Source organism: Canis aureus, chromosome 8, assembly GCF_053574225.1.
Source record: "Canis aureus isolate CA01 chromosome 8, VMU_Caureus_v.1.0, whole genome shotgun sequence".
Classification (NCBI taxonomy): Eukaryota; Metazoa; Chordata; class Mammalia; order Carnivora; family Canidae; genus Canis; species Canis aureus.
In genome coordinates this window covers 68,913,234-68,932,868 of record NC_135618.1, presented here as the reverse complement: position 1 = coordinate 68,932,868, position 19,635 = coordinate 68,913,234, and the positions used below count along the sequence as shown (strand labels likewise).

Sequence of the window (19,635 nt, the reverse complement as noted above, 5' to 3'; positions counted from 1 at the left end):
GGCCGGCCTGGAGCGTCGGCCGTTGGCGAGCGCTCCATTCTAGCCCCCTCCCTCCTGTCGCCTCACTCGGGCGCCGGAGTCTCCACGCCCCCGGCGGGTTCTGATTAGCCACTTCCGACGCGTCTCGGGACCGCGATTGGTCCACCGGGCCCCTGAGCCCGTTTCCTCCCCCTTGAAGCGACTACGGCGGCTCCAAGGAGGGGGAGGGGGGGAGGAGGGACGGCCGGTCCCGTCAGTCAGGCAGCGGGAGCCGCCGGGAGCGGATGGCGGCGGCGGTAGCGGCCCCACTCGCCGCCGGGGGTGAGGAGGCGGCGGCCACGACCTCGGTTCCAGGGGCTCCGGGTCTGCCCGGGAGCCGCAGTGCAGAGCGGGCCCTAGAGGAGGCGGTGGCCACCGGGACCCTGAACCTATCTAACCGGCGCTTGAAGCACTTCCCCCGGGGCGCGGCCCGCAGCTACGACCTGTCAGACATCACCCAGGCTGGTGAGTGCGCTCGGCCCCGTACGCGGCCGAGACCCTCATTTGCATAGACCCGCCCCCAGCTTGTTTCTCACCGGGCTCTGGAGTCTGGCCCGCCCCTTCACCTGACCGTCGGGGTTCTCAACCCAGCCGATTTGCGTAAGCCCACTACCTCCCCCTCCTCACTTTGAGAACTACTAGACAATGAACGCATTTCTCGTTTGCACCGAACGCCCAGCGCCCCGGCTGAGCGCTGTGAGAATTCCCCCTTTTCTCCTTCTCTTTATTTGCATATCTGCGCACCTGTAGAATGGCCCCGCCCCTCACCTGGTTGGCTTATTTGCATGACCTCTTCAACCTTAGTTCTGATCGTTCCTTAAAGCAGCCCCCACGAGTCCCTCTAATGACTTCTTTCCCTTCCTCCACTTCTCCCAATTCTTTCTCCCCGTTCCACCGAGATCCGAGCAGCCTTAGGCCCCCCTCATCCCTAGGGTTTGCCCCTAACAACCTGGTGTTTCTGTTTACTGTGCTTGTCGTCCCGCCCCCTAAGGTTGCTGGCTCTCTCCACTCTTCACCCAGCTGGCCTATGGGAAAGAAGCAGATCTTCCAACTCCCCTAACTCTTTTCTCCTCCAGCTCTTCCACCTATTATCCCTGACCCCCTTATCCAAGACTCCTCCTCCTGCTTGCCTGTGTGAGGTCACTATGGAGCCTGTGACCTCATAGGGACCCTAGAATTCCCAATTCAGTTTCTGCTTTCCCTAGGGGGAGGGACTTGAGGCAGTCGCTGAAAGGAAGGAAATCTTATCTCCTGGCTAGGAGTACTGGGAAGCTAGAGACTGCCCCACTGCCCTTCCACTCCCCCACTCACAGATCCCTCTAATCGTGTTAACCTCCTGCCTGGTGTCTCTTGATCGTGGGGTGTGGGGGACTCTACCATGACAGGTGAGTCAGACCTCAGCTGCTCAGGAGGCAACAACCTATGACCTTGGGCTGGCAGCTGGGGGGTGGAGATTGGGAGTGGGGAGAAGGACTGCATTCCCGAAGCCCCACCCCAGCCTAGCCCAGGGTGGGACTTTGGGCTGGGTGAGCGTCCTGATGACACTGCTCTGCGACTGCATGTGTTTCTCCTCCAGCAGGTGCTTTCTCACCTGCAAATACTCAAGTGGGCACAAACACTCTTTTCTCCACTGCTCTGGGGAGGGCCAGTTTAAGCCTCTCCGCTTTTCTTGGGTTGCTGGGTAAACTCACTTGCCTGCCATGCAGTGAGTGAGTTCAGGGAATGAGTGAGCCCCAGGAGCCAATCCTCTCCCTCTCAGTCTCCCCCAGCCGCCTAACCCCGAAGCTTCAGATTGACCTCAGCAGCTGTGTGACACTCGCCCGTCTGTTCCCTTTCCCCTCCCCCTTGCTTGTTTTTGTGACAAAGACCAAATGTTATTCTTTACTTCCTTAGGACTCTGCCTCTGTGAGTGGACTCCTGGGGAAAAGTACCAAGAACTCCCAGGCCCCTCCCAACCCCTACCCCCTCCCACCCTCCTCCGCCCGGCATTCCGGCTTAGGGTGCAGGCAGCTCCCCTGAGTGTGCTTGTCTGCTGAAGCGGGGAAAATTCCAGCTTCTCTGGGACCTCTCCCTGTCCTGCTCTCCACACAGAAATCCTGAGTCCTTTCTGGGCCCAGCTTGTAGGCCATGGTGGAATATCTCTTGTCGAGAACATTCTCCTCTGACCCTTCTCCCCAAGCAGAATGCTTATAGTGTGGGGCAGAAAAGGGAAGTGACAGTCCGTGTTACCCATACTGTGCCCTCCACACCAACTTGCCCTCCAACCTGGACTGAACACTTCAATACTCTGCCAGATTCTTTTGAGCCCTCTCCTGGTTTCCCAGCTTTTTCTGACCCATTGTTTTCCCTGCATATTTCCTATGGCACAGGTCTTAGATATCCCCTGGACTCTTATTCCTTGGGGCCCCTGAAAGTAGGATGAACCCTGAGACAGTGGGGAGGGGCCGCTCTCGCAAAGGAGAAGTGCTGCTCATTCTCTCTCAGACCACATCCTGTGCCTCCTGTGCCCTGCCTCCTCCAGCCCAGGCTCCCTTCCCCTCCTAGCTTTTGCCCCCCCCCCCCACTGCTTAGCCCATCTTGTCTTCCGCCCCCTTCATCCACAGCATGCGCTGCTTGCGCGTGTGCACACATACACACAGACATTTGTAGATGTAGGGAGAGCAGGCAGGTGGAGGGCAAACATATGAGGACTGCATCTGGCTGTCTCACCCTCTTCAGAACTCGGTCTTTTCCCTTGGTGGATCTCCTCTCTTTGCACACCAGGGCTGTGAACAGAGAGGGAGAAAGGAGGAGCCCTGGTGCATCAGGCTGTCCTCTGCCCTGCTAAACATAGAGCCCACCAGAGACAGAACTTGTCTAGATTGTTTCTACTCCATTTCCTGTCATGAGACTCATTTCCTTGGGGGATATACCCCAGCTTCCCTCCCATCAGCTTTTGCTCACCCCTTCCTGGGGAGGGCTGCCTAAGAAGCTCACCCAAGTGCTATTGCCAGGGGCATCCCCCAGCAGGCCCTGGGCTCCTCCCAGTGCAGGCGAGGAGAGGAAATAGAAACCCAGACTTGAAGAGCTCTAAGCAGTTAGAGTCCGTAGACTGGCAGAAACCTCATGCCTGACTCCTTTCATTGGAGTGGCAGGTAACCCCTTGAGATAAGGGGTGGTGGTCATAGGCATTCCCCTCCCTTCCTCCCTCCCTGTTCCTCACCCACATCAAGACACAGGCAAAAGAGCTGAGCGCCTCAGCCTGGGTCAGTAAGAGAGGAAATAGAGGAGGGCTGGTGAGGCTATGGTGGGAAGGAGGCCAGTCCTAAAGAAGGTGTATCCTGATGGGAGGGACTTGAGGATTCCAGCTCCCACCTCTAGCTTTGGTCAGCTGCTCTCTTTCCCCTCTTGGTCCTTGGGAGTCTGTTCCTTCACAGACCCTTGGACCTGGCTTTCTGATCCCAGGGACTGATGAAGAACCATTGTCCAGTGTGTTAGGAGCTTTACTTATTCTGTAGAGCCAGACTCTAATGACCCTTGGTTTCTTTCCCCTGTGTTGAAAAGAGATTGAAGCTGGGGACAAGGCCCCCGAGGAGAGAGGAAGAGGGACGAGCTTGCTCAGTGGCCTCGCCCCGGGGTTACTATATTCTTATCTCGAGCCTCCTAGCCCCTTACCTTTCTGTTTTCTTTGGAGCACCAGCCTTCTCCATAGAACAGCAGGAACCACGAGTTCTAGAAGCCAGTCACCCTTTCCAGGGTAGCCCTTCATTGGTGTATTCAAAGGTGGTGGTCATGGTTTGTCCTCCTAAGTCTGGGCTTCTCCAGCCCAGTGAGTGTCCCTTTGCTGTTCTGGTAATGCTTGGAATGTACTCAGTTTGGCAGAAAGCTTTATTCTCTCCAGGGAACTCATGTTTATAGGCCTGATTCTTTATGTCCGACGGGGAGGTGGACGGCTGGGCAGTTGGCTCTGGGAAAGTTCAGGGCCCTCTTGTCCAGGGTTGGGCTCATCCACAGCTCTCCCCTGACACTTGCTTCCCCTAGACCTGTCCCGGAACCGGTTCCCCGAGGTGCCAGAGGCAGCATGCCAGCTGGTGTCCCTGGAGGGCCTGAGCCTCTACCACAATTGCCTGAGATGCCTGAACCCTGCCTTGGGGAATCTCACAGCCCTTACCTACCTCAACCTCAGGTAGGGAGGTATGGCCAGGGGAGGGTGGGAGCCCCAAGTCCTGGTGCATGGTACTCTGAGTGCCCCTCCCACGACCCCGAAAAGAGGGCAACACTAGGATGCCATGCCTGGAGAGTGAGCACCATGCCCTTCTGTCCACAGCCGAAACCAGCTGTCGTCACTGCCACCTTACATCTGCCAGCTGCCCCTCAGGGTGCTCATCGTCAGCAACAACAAACTGGGAGCCCTGCCTCCCGACATCAGCGCCTTGGGAAGCCTTCGGCAGCTTGTGAGCATGGGGAGCAGGGCCAGAAGAGGGGCTGCTGAGCCAGGCACCAGGGGACCTTTGGGGGAAGTTAAGGAGAGGTGGGGAACCAAAGGAGCTGGCCAGAGACAGAAGGCAGTTTCTGATGCCCCTAGTCTCATGGCTCCTGGCCTACTTCTTTTCCTCCCTGCAGGATGTGAGTGGCAATGAGTTGCAGGCCCTCCCGGCAGAGCTGTGTAGCCTCCCTTCCCTGCGGGACCTCAGTGTGCGCAGGAACCAGCTCAGCACCCTGCCTGATGGTGAGGAGAATGAAGAGCTGGAGGGAGGAGGTGGTTGGCGGGGAGGGAGTATGTGTATCTACACTGGAGAACTCACAAAGACTCTTCACAGAACATCAGTGCCCCAGGTACAGATAAACAGACTACATTATCTAATGTGTTCTTGACCAGCAAGCCTCGGAGGCTAACAAGGCATGGGTGGTTAACTCTGTTTTCATAAATGAGGAACAAGGCACAGAGAAAGGAGACAGGGTGCATGTGTTAGCACCCTATAGAGTCATAAGGTTGGAAGGGGCCTTTGCAGTTACCTGGGATCATCACTCACCCAGTCGGAGCTCTCAGGCACCTGAATCATATGATGCCCTCTGCCTCCTCCCCAGAGTTTCTGAGTCCATAGAGCTAGAGCCCAAGCAGCCCCATTGTAACGAGCTAATTGTGATCCACCCTAACATTTGATAGCCCCTGCTCCAAAGCAGGCACCCCTTCCCTTATTCAGGCAGCATGGTTGTGTGCTTCCTGTGTTTTAAGTGGGGATCAGGTAGACGTGAGTGATGTCACGTTAAACGTTAAAATGTTTGGGCTTCATAGGGAGAGATGAGTGGAGGGAAGTGCTAGAACAGGACACATAAAGAGCTTCAGGAGCTAGAGGGAGGCACGTGGCTCTGCTCTGGGAGCTTGAGGAAGACTTCTTCCCAGAGGCATGATAGGAGCTGACCTGTGAAGGAAAGTTCTCCTTCCTTCTACATCCCAGGCAGGGGAAACCCATGTGCAGAGCATGTGGGTGGGAGGGAGCACAGTCAGGCACGGATGTGGTGAGAAAGGCAAGCCAGGGCTGGGTGGGAAGGACCAGAGCCATGCTCATCTTGGTTTTGTTTTATTTTTATTTTAAAAAGTTTTTTTTTTGTTGTTTTGTTTTTTTTTTTTGTTTTTTTGTTTTTTTGTTAAGATTTTATTTATTCCTGAGAGACACACAGAGAGAGGCAGAGACATAGCAGAGGGAGAAGCAGGCTCCCCTCAGGGAGCCCCATGTGGGACTTGATCCCAGGACCTGGGATCACGCTCCAAGCTGAAGGCAGACGCTCAACCGCTGAGCCACCCAGGCACCCCTCATCCTGGTTTTAAAGAGCAAGAGAGGGGAGTCAGGTGGCAACTCCTTTTCTCTGGGCTCCACCTACTGCTGCTCTGGCCCCCTCTCCTTCTAAGTTGGTAGCAGTGTAAACAAGCATTTGATCAGGATGCTCTCTGGTGCATAAAAGAGACCCTAGCAAAACACCCTGGGGGCACAGAGGAAGGCGCAGTGAATTCTAACCTGAGTGTCTAGAAAGATTTCATGGAAGATGCAACACTTGAGCTGAACTTTGAAAGATGGTCACAAAAATGAGTGTCCCAGTTGAGCAAACAGCACGTAGAAAGGTCCAGAAGCTGAGGGTTGTCTGATGTGTGTGAGGGTGGGCAGTGAGATGGGAAATGTGGAACTAGCCAGATCATGAACACCTTGACTGTACTGGGCCAAGGAGTGGGGAATTTTATTCTGTGTCTCTACTACCACTAATCCAACTGTGCATGTTTGCGAAGTAGAAAAAGGCACACTCCCTGTGGGTGGGCACAACCTTGCCTGGGGCTGGAAGGGCTTAGCTAGTAAAGTTCAGGTGGGATTGCAGACTAGGTGGCTCTGTGCAGGGCACAGTCCACTCACTCTCAGCTGCCTCGGCTGCGAGGCACGGATGGTTTTTGAGCCTTCCAACGTCGCAGTTTGGTCTGGGTCTTGTGATGGTCACTTGGGGATGAAGGAACGGTTGAAGTCTGGAGTGGGCAGGATGGGGCAAAGGAGAGAAGAGGTACATGAGCTGGGCAGGACCTAAGGGAGGGGAGGCCTGGAGGTGGGAACGTGAGCAGGAAGAGAGGCAGGAAGGTTGTTCTCAGGGAATACCTCCGCCAGCCAGGGCAGAGGCTGTGGTGGACCCAAGGGTGGCCAGTGGGCCAGAGCAGAGGGCAGAGGAAGTGAGCACAAGGCCCCACCCTTGGGCAGGCTCCTGACTCTTCCCTCACCCACCCCCAGAGCTGGGGGATCTTCCTCTTGTCCGCCTGGATTTCTCCTGTAACCGTGTCTCCCGCATCCCGGTCTCCTTCTGCCGCCTCAGGCACCTGCAGGTCATTCTGCTGGACAGCAACCCCCTGCAGAGCCCACCGGCTCAGGTGAGGGGTGGGTCTGCTGTAGGCCATGGGGGCGGAGCTGAGAGTGGGTATGAGTTGGGAAATGAGTCCCTTTAGCAGCCAAGCGGGATCTGGGGGCCCCTGTTCCCTTTCTCTAACCCCTGTCACACACCTCCTTATACCTAGATCTGCCTGAAGGGGAAACTTCACATCTTCAAGTACTTGTCAACAGAGGCGGGGCGGCGTGGGGGGTCTGCACTGGGGGACCTGGCCTCTTCCCGCCCCCCAAGCTTTAGTCCCTGGTAAGTCCCAAGCTGGAAAGAGGGAAGCCCCTGGTACTTACTGCCCCTTTCTGGCAGCACAGACTCCACGGTTTTTGGTGGGAAGATGAGAGGGGTCACTGGCCAGCATTGGACTGACTAGCTTTCTCTGGCTGGCACTAGCCCTGCTGAGGACTTATTTCCGGGACGTCGGTACGATGGTGGGCTAGACTCTGGCTTCCACAGTGTTGACAGTGGCAGCAAAAGGTGGTCTGGAAATGAGGTAAGGGCCTCCTTTCCCTGGGACATACAGGGAATGTCTCTCCCCCAGGGAGAACATCTGAGTTGGGACCTTTTGCTTGGTGCTTCTGATTATTACAGTGACAATTGGTATCTGGAGGAGTCTTCCCTTGCCGAAGTATCTGGGGGAAGGGCTGGCTCAGCAGCAGACCCCAAGGGCATGAACCCCATGAACCCCCAGCACTACAGAGCAACTGTCTCCCATTTTGGCATTTGTATTTATAGTCAACAGATGAATTTTCGGAGTTGTCCTTCCGGATCTCAGAGCTGGCCCGGGAGCCTAGGGGGCCCAAGGAGCGGAGGGAGGATGGCTCTGGTGAGTAGTGGGCTCTGGGGTAATGGATGAGTGCCCCAAGCCCCCAAATGCTTGCTGACATGCCCTGGCCTCTCCAGCTGACGGAGACCCTGAGCAGATTGACTTCATTGACAGCCACATGCCTGGGGAGGAGGAGGAGCGAGGTGCTGCTGAGGTGAGGGTCCAGCCCCTGGCCTCATGCCCTGTGTGTGCCCTGTGTGGGAGAGAGGAGAGTGGAGGGAGGGAAGGAGGGAGTGGTGCTGGCCTGGAGGAAGAGACACTCCCTCAGCCCTCTGCTGCTCTTTCCTTAGGAGCATCGGCCACCAGAATTGAGCCCTGCCACAGGGGATGCAGAGAAGGCACCAAGCAGCAGGTACCCCAGAGCCACCTGAGCCAGCACCTTCTCCCTTTGCCCCATCCCCCTGGACGCCTCCTCCTCTCCCCTGACTTATGTCTGTCTCCTTCACTGGTCTTACCTCTAACCCTCAGGCGGGAGGAGCCAGCTGGGGAGGAGCGGCGGCGCCCCGACACCTTGCAGTTATGGCAGGAGCGGGAGCGGAGGCAGCAGCAGCAGCAGCAGCAGCAGCAGCAGCACACTGGAGTGTGGGGGGCCTCCAGGAAGGACAGGTGTGGGCACAGGGGCGGCTTGGGTTGGGGCTTCCGCTGGGCAGGGGACCCTGGCCATGAGTGGAAATGAACCCTCCTGAGCTCCTCTGCTCCTCAGGCTTGGTGGGTTCCCTGCCTGTGCTGCTGACTCCACACCTTCTTTGCTTTCTAGTTTTCTGAAGCTGGGGATCAGGGCTGCTGGTGGAGCTGCTGCTGCCTCGTCCGCTCAGGCCTCCTCTAAGTATGTGTCCTCCGAGACTCCAAACTCCCTGAGCTCTGTCCCTACACGCCTCCTCCTGCCCATCCCCTTTAATCCGCTCTCTGTCTGTCCTCAGTGGCATGCCTAAGTCCAGTGCCACCCAACCGGGACCTTCAGGAGGGCAGGGTGCCCCTGCCCCCACCTCTGCCTCCCAGGAGCCCCTCCCTGCAGCTGGACCAGGTGGGACAGGGACTTTGGGAAAAGGATGGGGGACTGTGTAGCTGAGAGGGTGGCTGGGGCCTGGTGGCCTGAGGGAAGAGTGGGACTCTGAGAGGTGTCTTTTCTCACCTGCCCCTGGCTCTGGCCCCCAGCAACAGTGCCTGCTCCCCGGCCACTTGGCTCCATTCAGAGACCAAACAGCTTCCTCTTCCGTTCTTCCTCTCAGAGTAGTTCAGGTGGGTTTCCCCTGTCCCTGGTGCTCATTCAGCACTCACCCCTGCGCCGCGGACATCCCTTCTGGCCTGGGAGTTCTCTGGTCTATTGTCCCTTTGTGTTGAAAAGCCCACAAGCACAAAGGCAGGAGATGTGGGTGCCAGACACTGTGACCCAGCTAGAAAGTCGGCGGCGGGTGGCAGAGACAGCTCACATTCCTCCTCCTTCTCCAGGCCCTTCGTCACCAGACCCTGTCTTGAAACCTCGGCGATCCCCCCAGCTTCTGGATGAGAAGGAGGTGATGGCACAACTACGCCAGGTAAGAGAGGTGGGACCTGCAGGGCTGGGGGTGGGGGTGGGGTGCACTCAGCCTCCTTGAGTTTCCTGGCCTCTCAGCAGCCTGTAGGTGCTTCCACTGAGGACACAAGGGACAGGCGGGAGTCCCCACTGACCTTAACCTCACCCCCACCCTCCTGGCTCCCAGGTCCTTGAGTCGCGGCTGCAGCGGCCCCTGCCGGAGGACCTGGCAGAGGCTCTGGCCAATGGAGTCATCCTCTGTCAGCTGGCCAACCAGCTGCGGCCCCGCTCCGTGCCCTTCATCCACGTGCCCTCACCTGCTGTGGTCAGTTGGGTCCCAGGGCGAGAGGTAGGGGATGGGGCAGAGGACTGCCGGGGCCTCTCCCTTACTCCCTTCTCTGTTTCCTTTCTCGCCCTCTGCCAGCCAAAACTTAGTACTCTCAAGTCTCGGAAAAATGTGGAGAGTTTCTTAGAAGCCTGCCGAAAAATGGGGGTGCCTGAGGTATGGGGGGGCATGTTCTCAGGAGCCCAGGGCTGGTCCCTACTCTAAAGAGTAGTGACATCCTGGGCTCGGCTGAGCCCTCTGCATGGATGGGTGGCAGGGTCCCATTCGCAGGGGTGTCTGCTCCCCAGAAGGAAGCACATTTGCAAGTCCCTGTCCTGCACGCCTCCCTGCCCTGCATGCCTCCCTTCCTGGCGCTCTGCATGTTGGCCTGGCCCCGGCCCTGGCACATGAAGGCAGGGGTGGGAAGGGCCGTCTCGCTGCTGACGTCTGCTCTTTGTCTTTGTCCATCATCTGTCCCACTCTCCCTTCCCAGGCCGACCTGTGCTCGCCCTCGGATCTCCTCCAGGGCACCGCCCAGGGGCTGTGGACCACCCTGGAGGCTGTGAAGCGGGTGGGGGGCAGGGCCCCCCCGCCCCTCTGGCCCCCCTCTGGTCTGGGCGGCTTCATCTTCTTCTACGTGGTCCTCATGCTGCTGCTCTATGTCGTCTACACTCGGCTCCTGGGTTCCTAGGACCTGAAGTCACCCTTTCTCCCCGCCCCCTTGCCCTATTTCTATTTATAAGACTCCTGTGCCACTCCTGTCCCTACCAGTGGTGCCTTCAGCCCCTACCAAAGACACTAGTGAACCCCCCTCCCCTCACAAACACTGACCTTAGAGGCCCCAGTCTGGTGCCCCAAGACCCCAGGCCCCAGCCTCTGGCCACCCTCCTGTAGCCTGTTCTGAGCCCCTCACCTCTCAATCCTGATGGTGCCTTCATTCCCTCCAGGCCCTGCCCTGCCCTCTGTTCCTTCAGGAGGGTAGATCTCAACCTTCCTCCTCGTGCTGTTCCCCGCACCGTCCCCCCCCCCCCCACTGTTACGGGGAGCTAAATTATCTATATTTTGTAGAGAGAAGTTTATATTTGTAGGGGATGTAGGGGCCCAGGCTGGGTCCTTGTCTCTGTGTATAAATTGTACAGACCGTGGCCGCCTCCGTGTGTGTGTGCCTGTGTTTGCGTCCGCTCCTGCTGTGGCCAGGCCCTGCCCTGGCGGGGGGGCCCCTGGGGCTCTGTTTGTCAGCCCGCCTATTCTATTCGAGCATTTCCCTCTGGAAATGACAGGTCCCTCCTCCCCTGAGCCTTGGCCCCCTGTGTCATCTCCCTTCTGTTACCTGCTGGCAGCTTCCTTGCAACTTGTTTGTCCCCAAGCCATGTCCGCGGTGCCCCTGGCCTTTGCGGCCTTCACCTGGAAGGGCCATCCTGTCAGCCCCGTTTGCCCAGGCTTCTTTAGGCTCTCGCCACCCCGTCCTCTGACAAGGGCAGGGAAGCCAGAGAACCAGCTGGCAAGGGGAACTTAACTGGGCCCCTCCCCCCAGGAGTCCCTGTGCCAGCCCCACCACATCCTGGAAGAGGAGGGGGCCCCGGGAAGGGGCCTCCCCTACATCGCTGCTGTCATCCACGCCCTACTGGAACGGCCATAGGGGTCGAGGTAGGGCCGCAGGGCCCCCACCCGGCCGGGAACACAGAACAGAGAAGACAGCTGCTCTCTAGCAAGGACTCTGGTGAGGGCGGCCTCGGGCCTGGCCCTGTTCCTTGGGTGCCTCTCGGCCCGCCCGAGGGGTTGGAAGCGGACGGGCGCAGCGAGGCGCCCGGCTGCCTCTGGGTGCGGCCGCGGGTCTGGGCTACAAACCGGGCGCCGGATGTTGTGTCAAGTGCAATAAAGAAGCCAGGCCCTCCAGGTCGCCCTCGGGTGTGCGTGTGCCTGTGTCCGTCTGCGAACGAATGCGGCGCGGCGCGGGGAAGTAGGCGCCGCCGTTCGGCAGCTCCCGGCGCGGGGAGCCGCTCTCGCGTGTGGGGCGGCGGGCAGCGCTGGCCCCGCCACCCCCGCCACCCCCGCCACCAGGGGGCGCCCGCGGGATCCCGGCGGGAGCGCGCGCCACGTGGCCCGGAAACGCGCTGGGCGCCGGCGTGGTGGCGAGGCCCTGCGAGGTGGGCCGGCCACCTGGGCTTGCGGATGGCTGCGGGAGGTGGGGGCCGCGTGGGGTTCCGGGAGGGCGAGGTGGGAGGCGCGGGCGGGGCGGACGCCGGCACGGAGCTGCTGCCCCGCGCTGCCCTGCCCCCCAGACGCGGCATGTTGCCCGGGCCGCCTCGGCGCTGGGACGCGGGCAGAGAGGCGCCGGAGGAGCAGGGCCCCTCGGCGGGCAGTGACTCCGGCGAGGCCTGGACCTCTGGAGAGGAAGCCCCGGGGGAGCCAGGAGCATCCCCACAGGACAGGTGAGGGGTTCCGCCGCGGGGAAGCCCAACAGGGGGCCCACCGCGTGAGGTGCAACCTCAGTCGCCCACACTGAGGACCGGGTGTGCTCAGGCTCCCTGCCCCAGGCGCCCTTGGCCGGGCCTCGGAAATATCGGGGGAGGCTGTGACGGGGGCCCCTAAGTACCTCCCCCTCCCAGCCCGCAGCCCTGGTCACGAAGGCCTTCCTGGACCCAGAGGGAGCAGCTGCTGGCCCGGTCCCCGCCAGGCCTGGCTGCTGAGCACTCCCCGGGAACCCCAGGTAGGCTCTGGCCTTGCTGTCTTTACCCCGCCCCCCCCTTCCACCCACTCCTGAGCCTGTTTTAATCTCTTCAAATACCGCCCTGCCCCAGTTGCCCTTTCCCCGCAGATGGCCTGGGAGGTGGCCCCCTCAAGGATGACTGTGTTAGCACCGTGGGACCTCAACTACAAGGCCAAAGCAGGGCCACGGATGGTGTGGGTGAGTTGGGAGTACCTCTGGCTCTGGCCTTGGGAGGGGGCGGGGTGCCCCGGAGGGGACCAAAGCTCCAGTGATCTTTCCGGCCCCCTCCACAGGGACCTAGCTGTGCGTCTGGTGCCTCCTTCTCAAGCCGGACCTTGTGTCATCCCTCATTCTGGCCGCTGTACGAGGCAGCCTCAGGCCGGGACCTCAGGCCCCTGGCCCCAGCAGCAGGACGTCAGAATGGAGAGCAGGCACCCAGGGATGCAGGTACTCTGGCCCCCCAGGCTCTGGAGGTGCCCTGCATGAGCTGGTCGGGGAACTGGTGCAGCCATCACTGGTGTGGGAACCCCAGCCGGCTGCCCTACCGGTTTCTCCTTCCCAGGGTTCCCAGTGATGTGCCATGAAGATGTCTTTCTGTCAGACCCGCTGCTTCCCTGTGGGCAGCGTGTCCCCCTGTACCTGTCGGAGGCCTCTCAGCAGGTGAGTGCAGTTGCTGCCCTGGCCTCACCCTAGTCTTTCTGCAGGGCTTGGGAGGAGACACTTCTCCCTCCTCTCTCCTCAGGTCATGGGCTCTCTGAAGCTGCTGCTCCCACCTCCTATCATGTCTCCCTGGGTGCTCCACACACCATCCCCGGGCTGCTCCACTGCCTGGCTCAGTGGGCCTGAGCTGATCGCCCTCACAGGCCTCCTGCAGATGAGCCAGGGGGCTCCTAGACCTGCCTCCTCAGGGGCTCCCACGCCCCCTGTTGGCCCCCCAGGCCCTGTACCTGACCACCCAGGCCCCAGTGGTGGCCCCAGCTCTTCTCACTGCACTGACCCATCTGTCCCATGAACCCCAGACACCTCATTGAACACAGCCCTTTTGGGAGGCAGAGTGGGTCCCCTTCTCCCCTGGGCAGGTTCTCTTGACAATAAAAGTGTTGGTTTGCAAACAGGCTCCTTGTAGTGAATGAGTAGCAGAGTGAGGCATGGAGACAGGATGGGGTCTCTTCCTTGTGGCCCAGACTGTCCCCCCCCTCAAATTCTTGTTACTCACTGGTCACCCCTACAGTGGGGCAGGGGAATCCATGGACCTAAGACCTTTCCAGGCTGACCAAGCAGGGCCACTTTAATAGGGCATGGGCTGTGGGGGTCCACAGTACAGTATTACAGAAGATAAGTATATGGAAGCAAGAGGTGCATCAGCTCCACCAGGCTCCAGAGAAGGGAAGATTGTGTGAACACGTGGCTGGCACTGGAAGAGGGAAATGAGGGAGTAAGGGAGTGGCATAGCACTTTAGAGAAGCAGTAGAGGTAAGATACCTGGTACCTCTTGCACTAGGGCCCTAGGAACTCAGTCCTGGTGTGGGGGATTGGTTCTTTGGCTGGGAGGAGACAGAAGGCAGGCCCTGCAGGTGTGGGGTGGGGAGGAGCAAGTCCATGTGGAAGTCATTGGAGGCAAAGTGGGGAGAGCCAAAGCTGACCTGAGATCTGGAATGATGCTGCAGGAAGGCTGCCAGGAAAGAAAGGATTGGGGCTTTGGCTGAGAAAGCCTGGAGTTCGTAGGGGTTTGTGGGTGGGAAGGGGGGGCGGTTCTAGAATTTTCTCCCTTAAAAGAATCCCAACTCTTGGGGAGCCTTTTCCTGAGGATTTCCTATACCACATCTGGAAGGGGTGGAGGGGGCAGCAGGCCCTAAGGGGCAGCTCAAAGCTTCTGTAAGTTGTAGGTGCTAGGGGGCCTGAGAGCCCCTCTATTTTGGGATCCAGTGGGGGAGTTGAGGGGAGCAGGCAGGAAAGTATTCCTAAATTTGGCCTGTTTTCTCTCCCCTCCCCATCCATTCCTAGCTAGACAGGGCGCGGCTGCCTGTCTCCTTACGGGAGCCTCTCTGAGGTTCAGGGAAGCCGATGCGCGCATAGCAGTGCCAGTGTTGGGTGCCAGACCCAGGGGCGTCGCCTCGAGCCTCCAGTGGAGGGACCAGGTCCAGGTCGACATAGTCGAGGCGGCCGTTGGGGGGTCTGGTATGGCAGTGCCCATTCCTAAGTAGTCTGGGGCCACCTAATTGATGCACATGTACTCCCTCCCCTATGAGCTCTGAGGGCAGCTGCAGGTGGGGATGAACCCCTCCCAGTCCCTAATGTTCCCGACCCTGCGACAGGGGCCTTGGAACAAAGGTCCCAGCTCCCCCGGCCCTGGGCTAATAGAAACGGGGCAGGGCACTCCGGGACAAAGGCCCTGGCGGAAAGCGGCTCATGGGCATGAATTCAGTGCCCCTGCAACTCTGGAGTGGCTTGTGGGGAGCAGCCGTAAGGCCTGGGGGCGCAGTCACCATGTAGCCCCTAGTTTGGCCACCCCCCATGGGTTCATAATCGCTCCCGGCCGCGTTCCAGGTCCTCGGGGTGAGGCCGCGTTCCAGGTCCTCGGGTGCGGGGCTGCTTTCCCGCCCTTCTCACGCAGGCCCCCGCGATGGCTCAGGCTGCTTGACTGGGCTGCCGAGGCCAGGGTCGCATGAGGTTGGGAGACGCCGGGTGTGCAGGCGCTGGTCGGCGGATCCCTGGGCAGTGGCTCAGCCCTGCCACCCGCACCGCCATCCCCGAGGCACCTCATGGCGGCCAGAACAGTCTCATGAAGGCTTTGGGCCCCCACGGCGGCGTCGGGCGCCTGTAGCCACAGCTCCCCGGGACCTGCGGGCACCGAGCGGCCGAGCTCCAGGAAGAAGAGAGTCTGCTTGGCCGCAGCGGCGCACGCTGAACGGGGACAGGCGAAGGGCCGGTGGCAGCGAAGCCTGAGTGTCCCCAGAGCCTCTGCCCTTGGGCTTCCGCAGCAAGGCCGTAGCCGCCGCTGCCCAGGCCTCGTGTCCGCCCCGGTCCCTTGGGTCGCAGCGTCACGGGCCAGACGTCCTGAAGGGGAGCAAGGATCCAGGCGCCGGGGTCCTCGTGGAAGCTGACACCCGGAGAGGCGGGGCGCCGGTCACAGGGGGCTCCTGGGCCGGGGGTGGGGTGTGGGCCTTGGAGTCACTGTGTCCTGAGAACTAAAGACGTGAACACGCTTCATGTTTGGACTTGATTTCGGTGACTTATGGGGAGGGACAACCCACAATAAACACCGGCGCCGTCCGGGCCCCTGGCCCTCAGCCCCGGCTCCGCCCGCCCTGGGCTCGGGCCTCACCGGCGGGGCGGAGGCGCCGGCCAGGAGCAGGGCGCTGTGCGCCTGCTGCTCCGCCTCGCAGGCCGCCCCACGCCCAGGCTGCGGTCGCGCGGGTGCAGGACGATCCGGTGCCCTGGCGCGCGTCCACGCGCTGGCTGGTGGTGCACGCGCCCGCCAGGTTCCCGCGGAACTTCTCGCTCCCGTAGCCCTGGAGGCGCGGCGGTCCGCGCGGAGCACGCAGAAGCGGCAGCGCTGAGACTTCTGCTTCCGCAGGGGGCCGCAGAGCCGCGCGGCAGCCGGACAAGCCCGGGGCGTGGCAGAAACAGGGGCACGTCTGCCGGCTCGGAGTCCGGGGCTGCCGTGGGGCCGCCATCTCCGGGCTTCATGCCAGGCCAAAGGCAATAGAGTGGCCGGAGTAGGGGCCGAGACTCAGCAGAGGCGGGGTGGCGGTGGCGGTCTCTGGAGACGGGGGCAGCGTCCTCACAGGTTCTCACCCGTCTTGATGCCCAGCGTCTTGCACCGGACTTGAGGTTTGGGGCACAGGGTCTGCGGTGGCCCCTCGTTGCACGCAGCGTGTGCCCCACTGGCTGTCCGGTGGCCTGCGCCACGCGGGGCTCCAGCGGCCTCCTCCGAGGCTCGACCCTGCCTCCTGCCCCCTCCCTCCCTCTGCCGGCAGCTCCGGAGTCCCCACCCCCGTGAGGTTAACCCGCGCGCGCCCGGGCGCTGGACGCCAGGCCGTGGGCGCGAAGTCTGGTTGGGGAAGCCTGGGAGAGGCGGCCTCCTGCCCACCCCACCCCCCTCGGGCTGGTGGCAGGAGCCGGGAGCGTGTGGGCGTCTTCACGGATCTGAGCTGACCGCTAAGTAAGCGGCTGAGGCCAAAGTGAGTGGAACTGCGTCGGGAGACGACGGCGCTGGCGGCGCAGGGTCCGCAGACCTGGCGATTAGGGGAAGGCGCTTACAGCTGCAGCCACGCCTCGTGCTGCCGCCACTCCCAGCTCTTCCAGCTCAGGCTGCGGGCGTCTGGCACCTGTGTCCCCCCTTCCCACCCGGGAATGGTTCTATACTCTTCCTTCCCAAGTCAAAATAGTTGCGAGAGACACCAAACATTGGGCTGTGCTGATTTCAGAGCTCGAGGTTCAACAGATTCTCTCTGGTTTAGGGTGACAGGAGGTGTCTTCAGATAAGTTCATTTTCCCATTGGTCCCTGTCCCTGGACCATGCCACCAGAATTCCAGTCAAGGGGCCACTGAAAGAGAACCTGTGAAAGAAATCATCCCTCAGGGGCACTCCTCCCTTGCTACCTTCAGTCCCTTCTCATCACCACTGTCAAAGATGCCACATGGGCCAGCTGAAGACTCTGATTAGAGGTGTGCACTTCCTGGTGGAGGTAACCCTTGCTTCTTACATCCTAAGACGTTTGAGATGAGTTTGGGATTCAGACATTTCACACCCTACTTCTAATCCTTTCAAGGACCACAGACTTCTGCTAGGGTGATGGTGCTGGTCACCACACTCTGCAAGACACACCAGGAGTTGACACATGGGTTGGAGCCTTTAGAGGACCTTGTGCTATCACTCTTGTGACCAGTTAGATAAAGGGTGGGAAGAGTCAAGGTTTGAGGAGGGATAGTGGACAACCGAAGCCCCTGTTAAAGATGGTGTATGGGGAGGAGGATATATAACAAGAGTACTGAAGCCAAGGGAGGCCATTGCCTGTCTCAGACTAGTCCAAAAGCCATGACAGCCTGAGCTGGGAGGGCAGGGATTCCTGCCCATGCTTCTCCATTTCCCAGACCTGTGAGGAAGGGACTCTTCTGGAATACTGGAGAAACCAGTGGTGCAGTGTGCATGGAAGCTAGGATCCTCAAACATCTTTTCAAGGGTCATGTTGAGAGTGAGATGCATAGAACCAACCAGCATGGTGAGTATGGGAGTCTGGCTAGCAGGCAGGGGGTTCCTCAGGTGCATCTGGGTCGGCCATAGTTCCCCAAGATGCAGGGGAGGTGCTGGCTTGCGTTCATGTGTGCACTGGGGCCAGCGGCACCACCGCTGTTGGTGGGTATTGGCTAGGGAGAGGCAGGTATGTGATGGATCCATCAGTGGCCACCAAAACAGAAGTACATTCAAGGCCGCTGCCTCCAGTGTGGTCTTGACAGACCTACCTTATGCAAAGTAGCAAGGATACAAAAGAGATCTGCAGGCCCAACCCCTTGCCCAGGTATGGTGCTGCTTGGAGGAACATGGGAGCATCCACAGGGCCTCCCACCTGCTGTGTTCTGGTCTGGAGCCTTCCTCTCCAGGCTGGATTTGAAGCTATCCGCAGGAGGGCCTCTTCATTCCTCCTCTTTCTCACTCCCCATCAGCTGGGCCACTGTGCAGCCCCCAGTCCTTGGTAAAATCACGGCTGCATCACAGAGTCCAGCTCTAGGCCCCCTTGTGTCGCTGAGCGCATAAGTGCTGGGTACGGTGAAGCAGGAAGCAGCGGCGGGGAGAACCTGGGTTCTGGGCAGTCAGTACCAGGTGCTTTAGCATGCTGGGTACCAGGAAAAGCCTGGAGCCAAACAACTGGCCTAATCAGCTGCCCGAGCAACAGCACTGCCCTTGGCCCTGCTCAGACAAGATTTGTTTTAGCCTGTTGCCCTGGAAACTGCAGTTGCTCGGTGCAGAACCCCAGCTCTGCTGGGTGAGAACACCTCCCCACTCTGGAGGGTCTACCTGTGCCTCCCTCTGCCGGGTGCGGGGTAGCTGGGCCATGGAGCTCCACATTCCCAAGCCCAGGAGAATCTTGTCACCAGTGGCAGGAGGCTACAGGGAGGATACTGTGGGCACTAAGGCTGGGCTGTGGCTGTCGCCCTCCCTTCCCTAGCTGGAGTTCTCCTCACTGCGGGGGGGGGGGGGGGGGGGTGTGTGTGCAGGGGCAGCTGCCATCTCCTTCCGCCACCAGGGCTCCCAGACTCCCAGATACAGGGAATGGAGCTCTTCCTGGCAGTCCTGGGGACTGGCTCCTGCGTGCTGGGCCACAGGGGCAGGTGACCTGCTGAGGGCTGGGGGCCAAGTCAGAAGACTGTCTGTAGAGCTCGGTCACAGCATTGGCCACTTGGTCAGAGCCCAGTGGGAGCCTGGGTGAGCTCCACAGCGTGGCGGTGGCTCCATGGTTTGCCTGCTGTGGGGATCTGATGCGTAACCACCAGATAGGGCCGTGCAGGGACATCCTGGGGGTGAGGTAGGAGGAACACAGCCCAGTCACTTAGACATTTTCTAGCAGGCCAGGGATTTTTCCATTCTCTGCAGCTCGCCTGGATACAAGAGGCCCCATGGAGGCGGCGCTGTGGCTGCTCCATGCCAGGGGCGGCAGCTGCGGTCCTTGTCTTGGCCTGTGCCCAGGGAACTTGGGATTTCTGTCCTGGGGATGGAGGCTAACCCAGTGTAACTCCTCTGATTGGTCATCCTGCCCTGGCCAGTGAGCTGGCTGGAGTCCATGTTGGACAGAGTGCCCGGGGCACAGGGAGGGGGACTGCAGGGAGGGCCTGGGCACCAAGCCCTAAGGAGGTCGCTGGGAAACAGCAGGAGTGTAACTGAAACTCGCAGCAAGGGCCCTCTCAACTTCACCTCCAGACCTCAGTGCTTTTGGTCAGGAAAGGGAGTTGGGGGTGGCTGGGGAAAAATCAGATAAGGCTCCTCCTCCTACGAAAGAGACCTGCTTCCTCCCCTTCCTGGCTCTAAGCAGAGAAAATGGGAAACAGAAACAGGGCCCGGGACAGAGAAGTAATCAAGAGTGACAGAGAAAAATACTGGGAGAAGGGGACAGAACATGAAAAAGCCAGGGATGGTGGTCTATGCTGGGAAATCCATGATCCACCAGGCGATGGAAGGAGGGTAGGGGCTGGGAGAGTAGGAACACAGACCCGAGACAGGATGGGTTCTGAGCCTTGCAAAGGTGCGGAGGCTACGCCTGGATGGGCAAATAGCAGCAGAGAGAAATATTTCCAGAGAAGTCCTCAAAGTAAATAAAGTGATAACACAGTCCCCACCTCTCCTTGCTGTTCTG

At 60.0% G+C, this 19,635-nt stretch overlaps 2 protein-coding genes and 1 pseudogene across 8 annotated transcripts; 2 read left to right on the top strand and 1 right to left on the bottom strand.

The window, feature by feature from the left end:
- Window positions 1–54: 54 nt before the first annotated feature.
- On the top strand, window positions 55–11,469 carry LRCH4 (leucine rich repeats and calponin homology domain containing 4). 6 transcript variants are annotated; one of them, XM_077908008.1, is made up of 18 exons: window positions 57–483; window positions 4,039–4,183; window positions 4,325–4,451; window positions 4,621–4,726; window positions 6,765–6,901; window positions 7,046–7,161; window positions 7,303–7,402; window positions 7,645–7,735; window positions 7,813–7,889; window positions 8,026–8,087; window positions 8,204–8,341; window positions 8,493–8,561; window positions 8,656–8,759; window positions 8,891–8,974; window positions 9,185–9,270; window positions 9,436–9,573; window positions 9,673–9,750; window positions 10,067–10,718. In XM_077908008.1, exons 1-18 carry the CDS (start codon window positions 264–266, stop codon window positions 10,262–10,264), a joined length of 2,076 nt encoding a protein of 691 aa, XP_077764134.1. In that variant the 5' UTR covers window positions 57–263; the 3' UTR covers window positions 10,265–10,718. The 6 variants fall into 6 exon arrangements, with proteins under 6 accessions (XP_077764135.1, XP_077764134.1, XP_077764136.1 ...); XM_077908010.1 differs by lacking the exon at window positions 10,067–10,718 and adding an exon at window positions 11,108–11,469 and having other exon boundaries at window positions 58–483; XM_077908013.1 differs by having other exon boundaries at window positions 342–483; window positions 4,039–4,191.
- A 343-nt stretch (window positions 11,470–11,812) lies between these two features.
- Window positions 11,813–13,395, top strand: SAP25 (Sin3A associated protein 25). Of its 2 annotated transcripts, none has more exons than XM_077908031.1 (6): window positions 11,813–12,005; window positions 12,183–12,283; window positions 12,392–12,481; window positions 12,577–12,730; window positions 12,846–12,943; window positions 13,026–13,395. In XM_077908031.1, exons 3-6 carry the CDS (start codon window positions 12,392–12,394, stop codon window positions 13,293–13,295), a joined length of 612 nt encoding a protein of 203 aa, XP_077764157.1. In that variant the 5' UTR covers window positions 11,813–12,005; window positions 12,183–12,283; the 3' UTR covers window positions 13,296–13,395. The 2 variants fall into 2 exon arrangements, with proteins under 2 accessions (XP_077764157.1, XP_077764156.1); XM_077908030.1 differs by having other exon boundaries at window positions 11,863–12,005; window positions 12,375–12,481.
- Window positions 13,396–13,544: 149 nt separating this feature from the next.
- LOC144319247 (uncharacterized) lies at window positions 13,545–18,119 on the bottom strand (annotated as a pseudogene).
- Window positions 18,120–19,635: the final 1,516 nt, after the last annotated feature.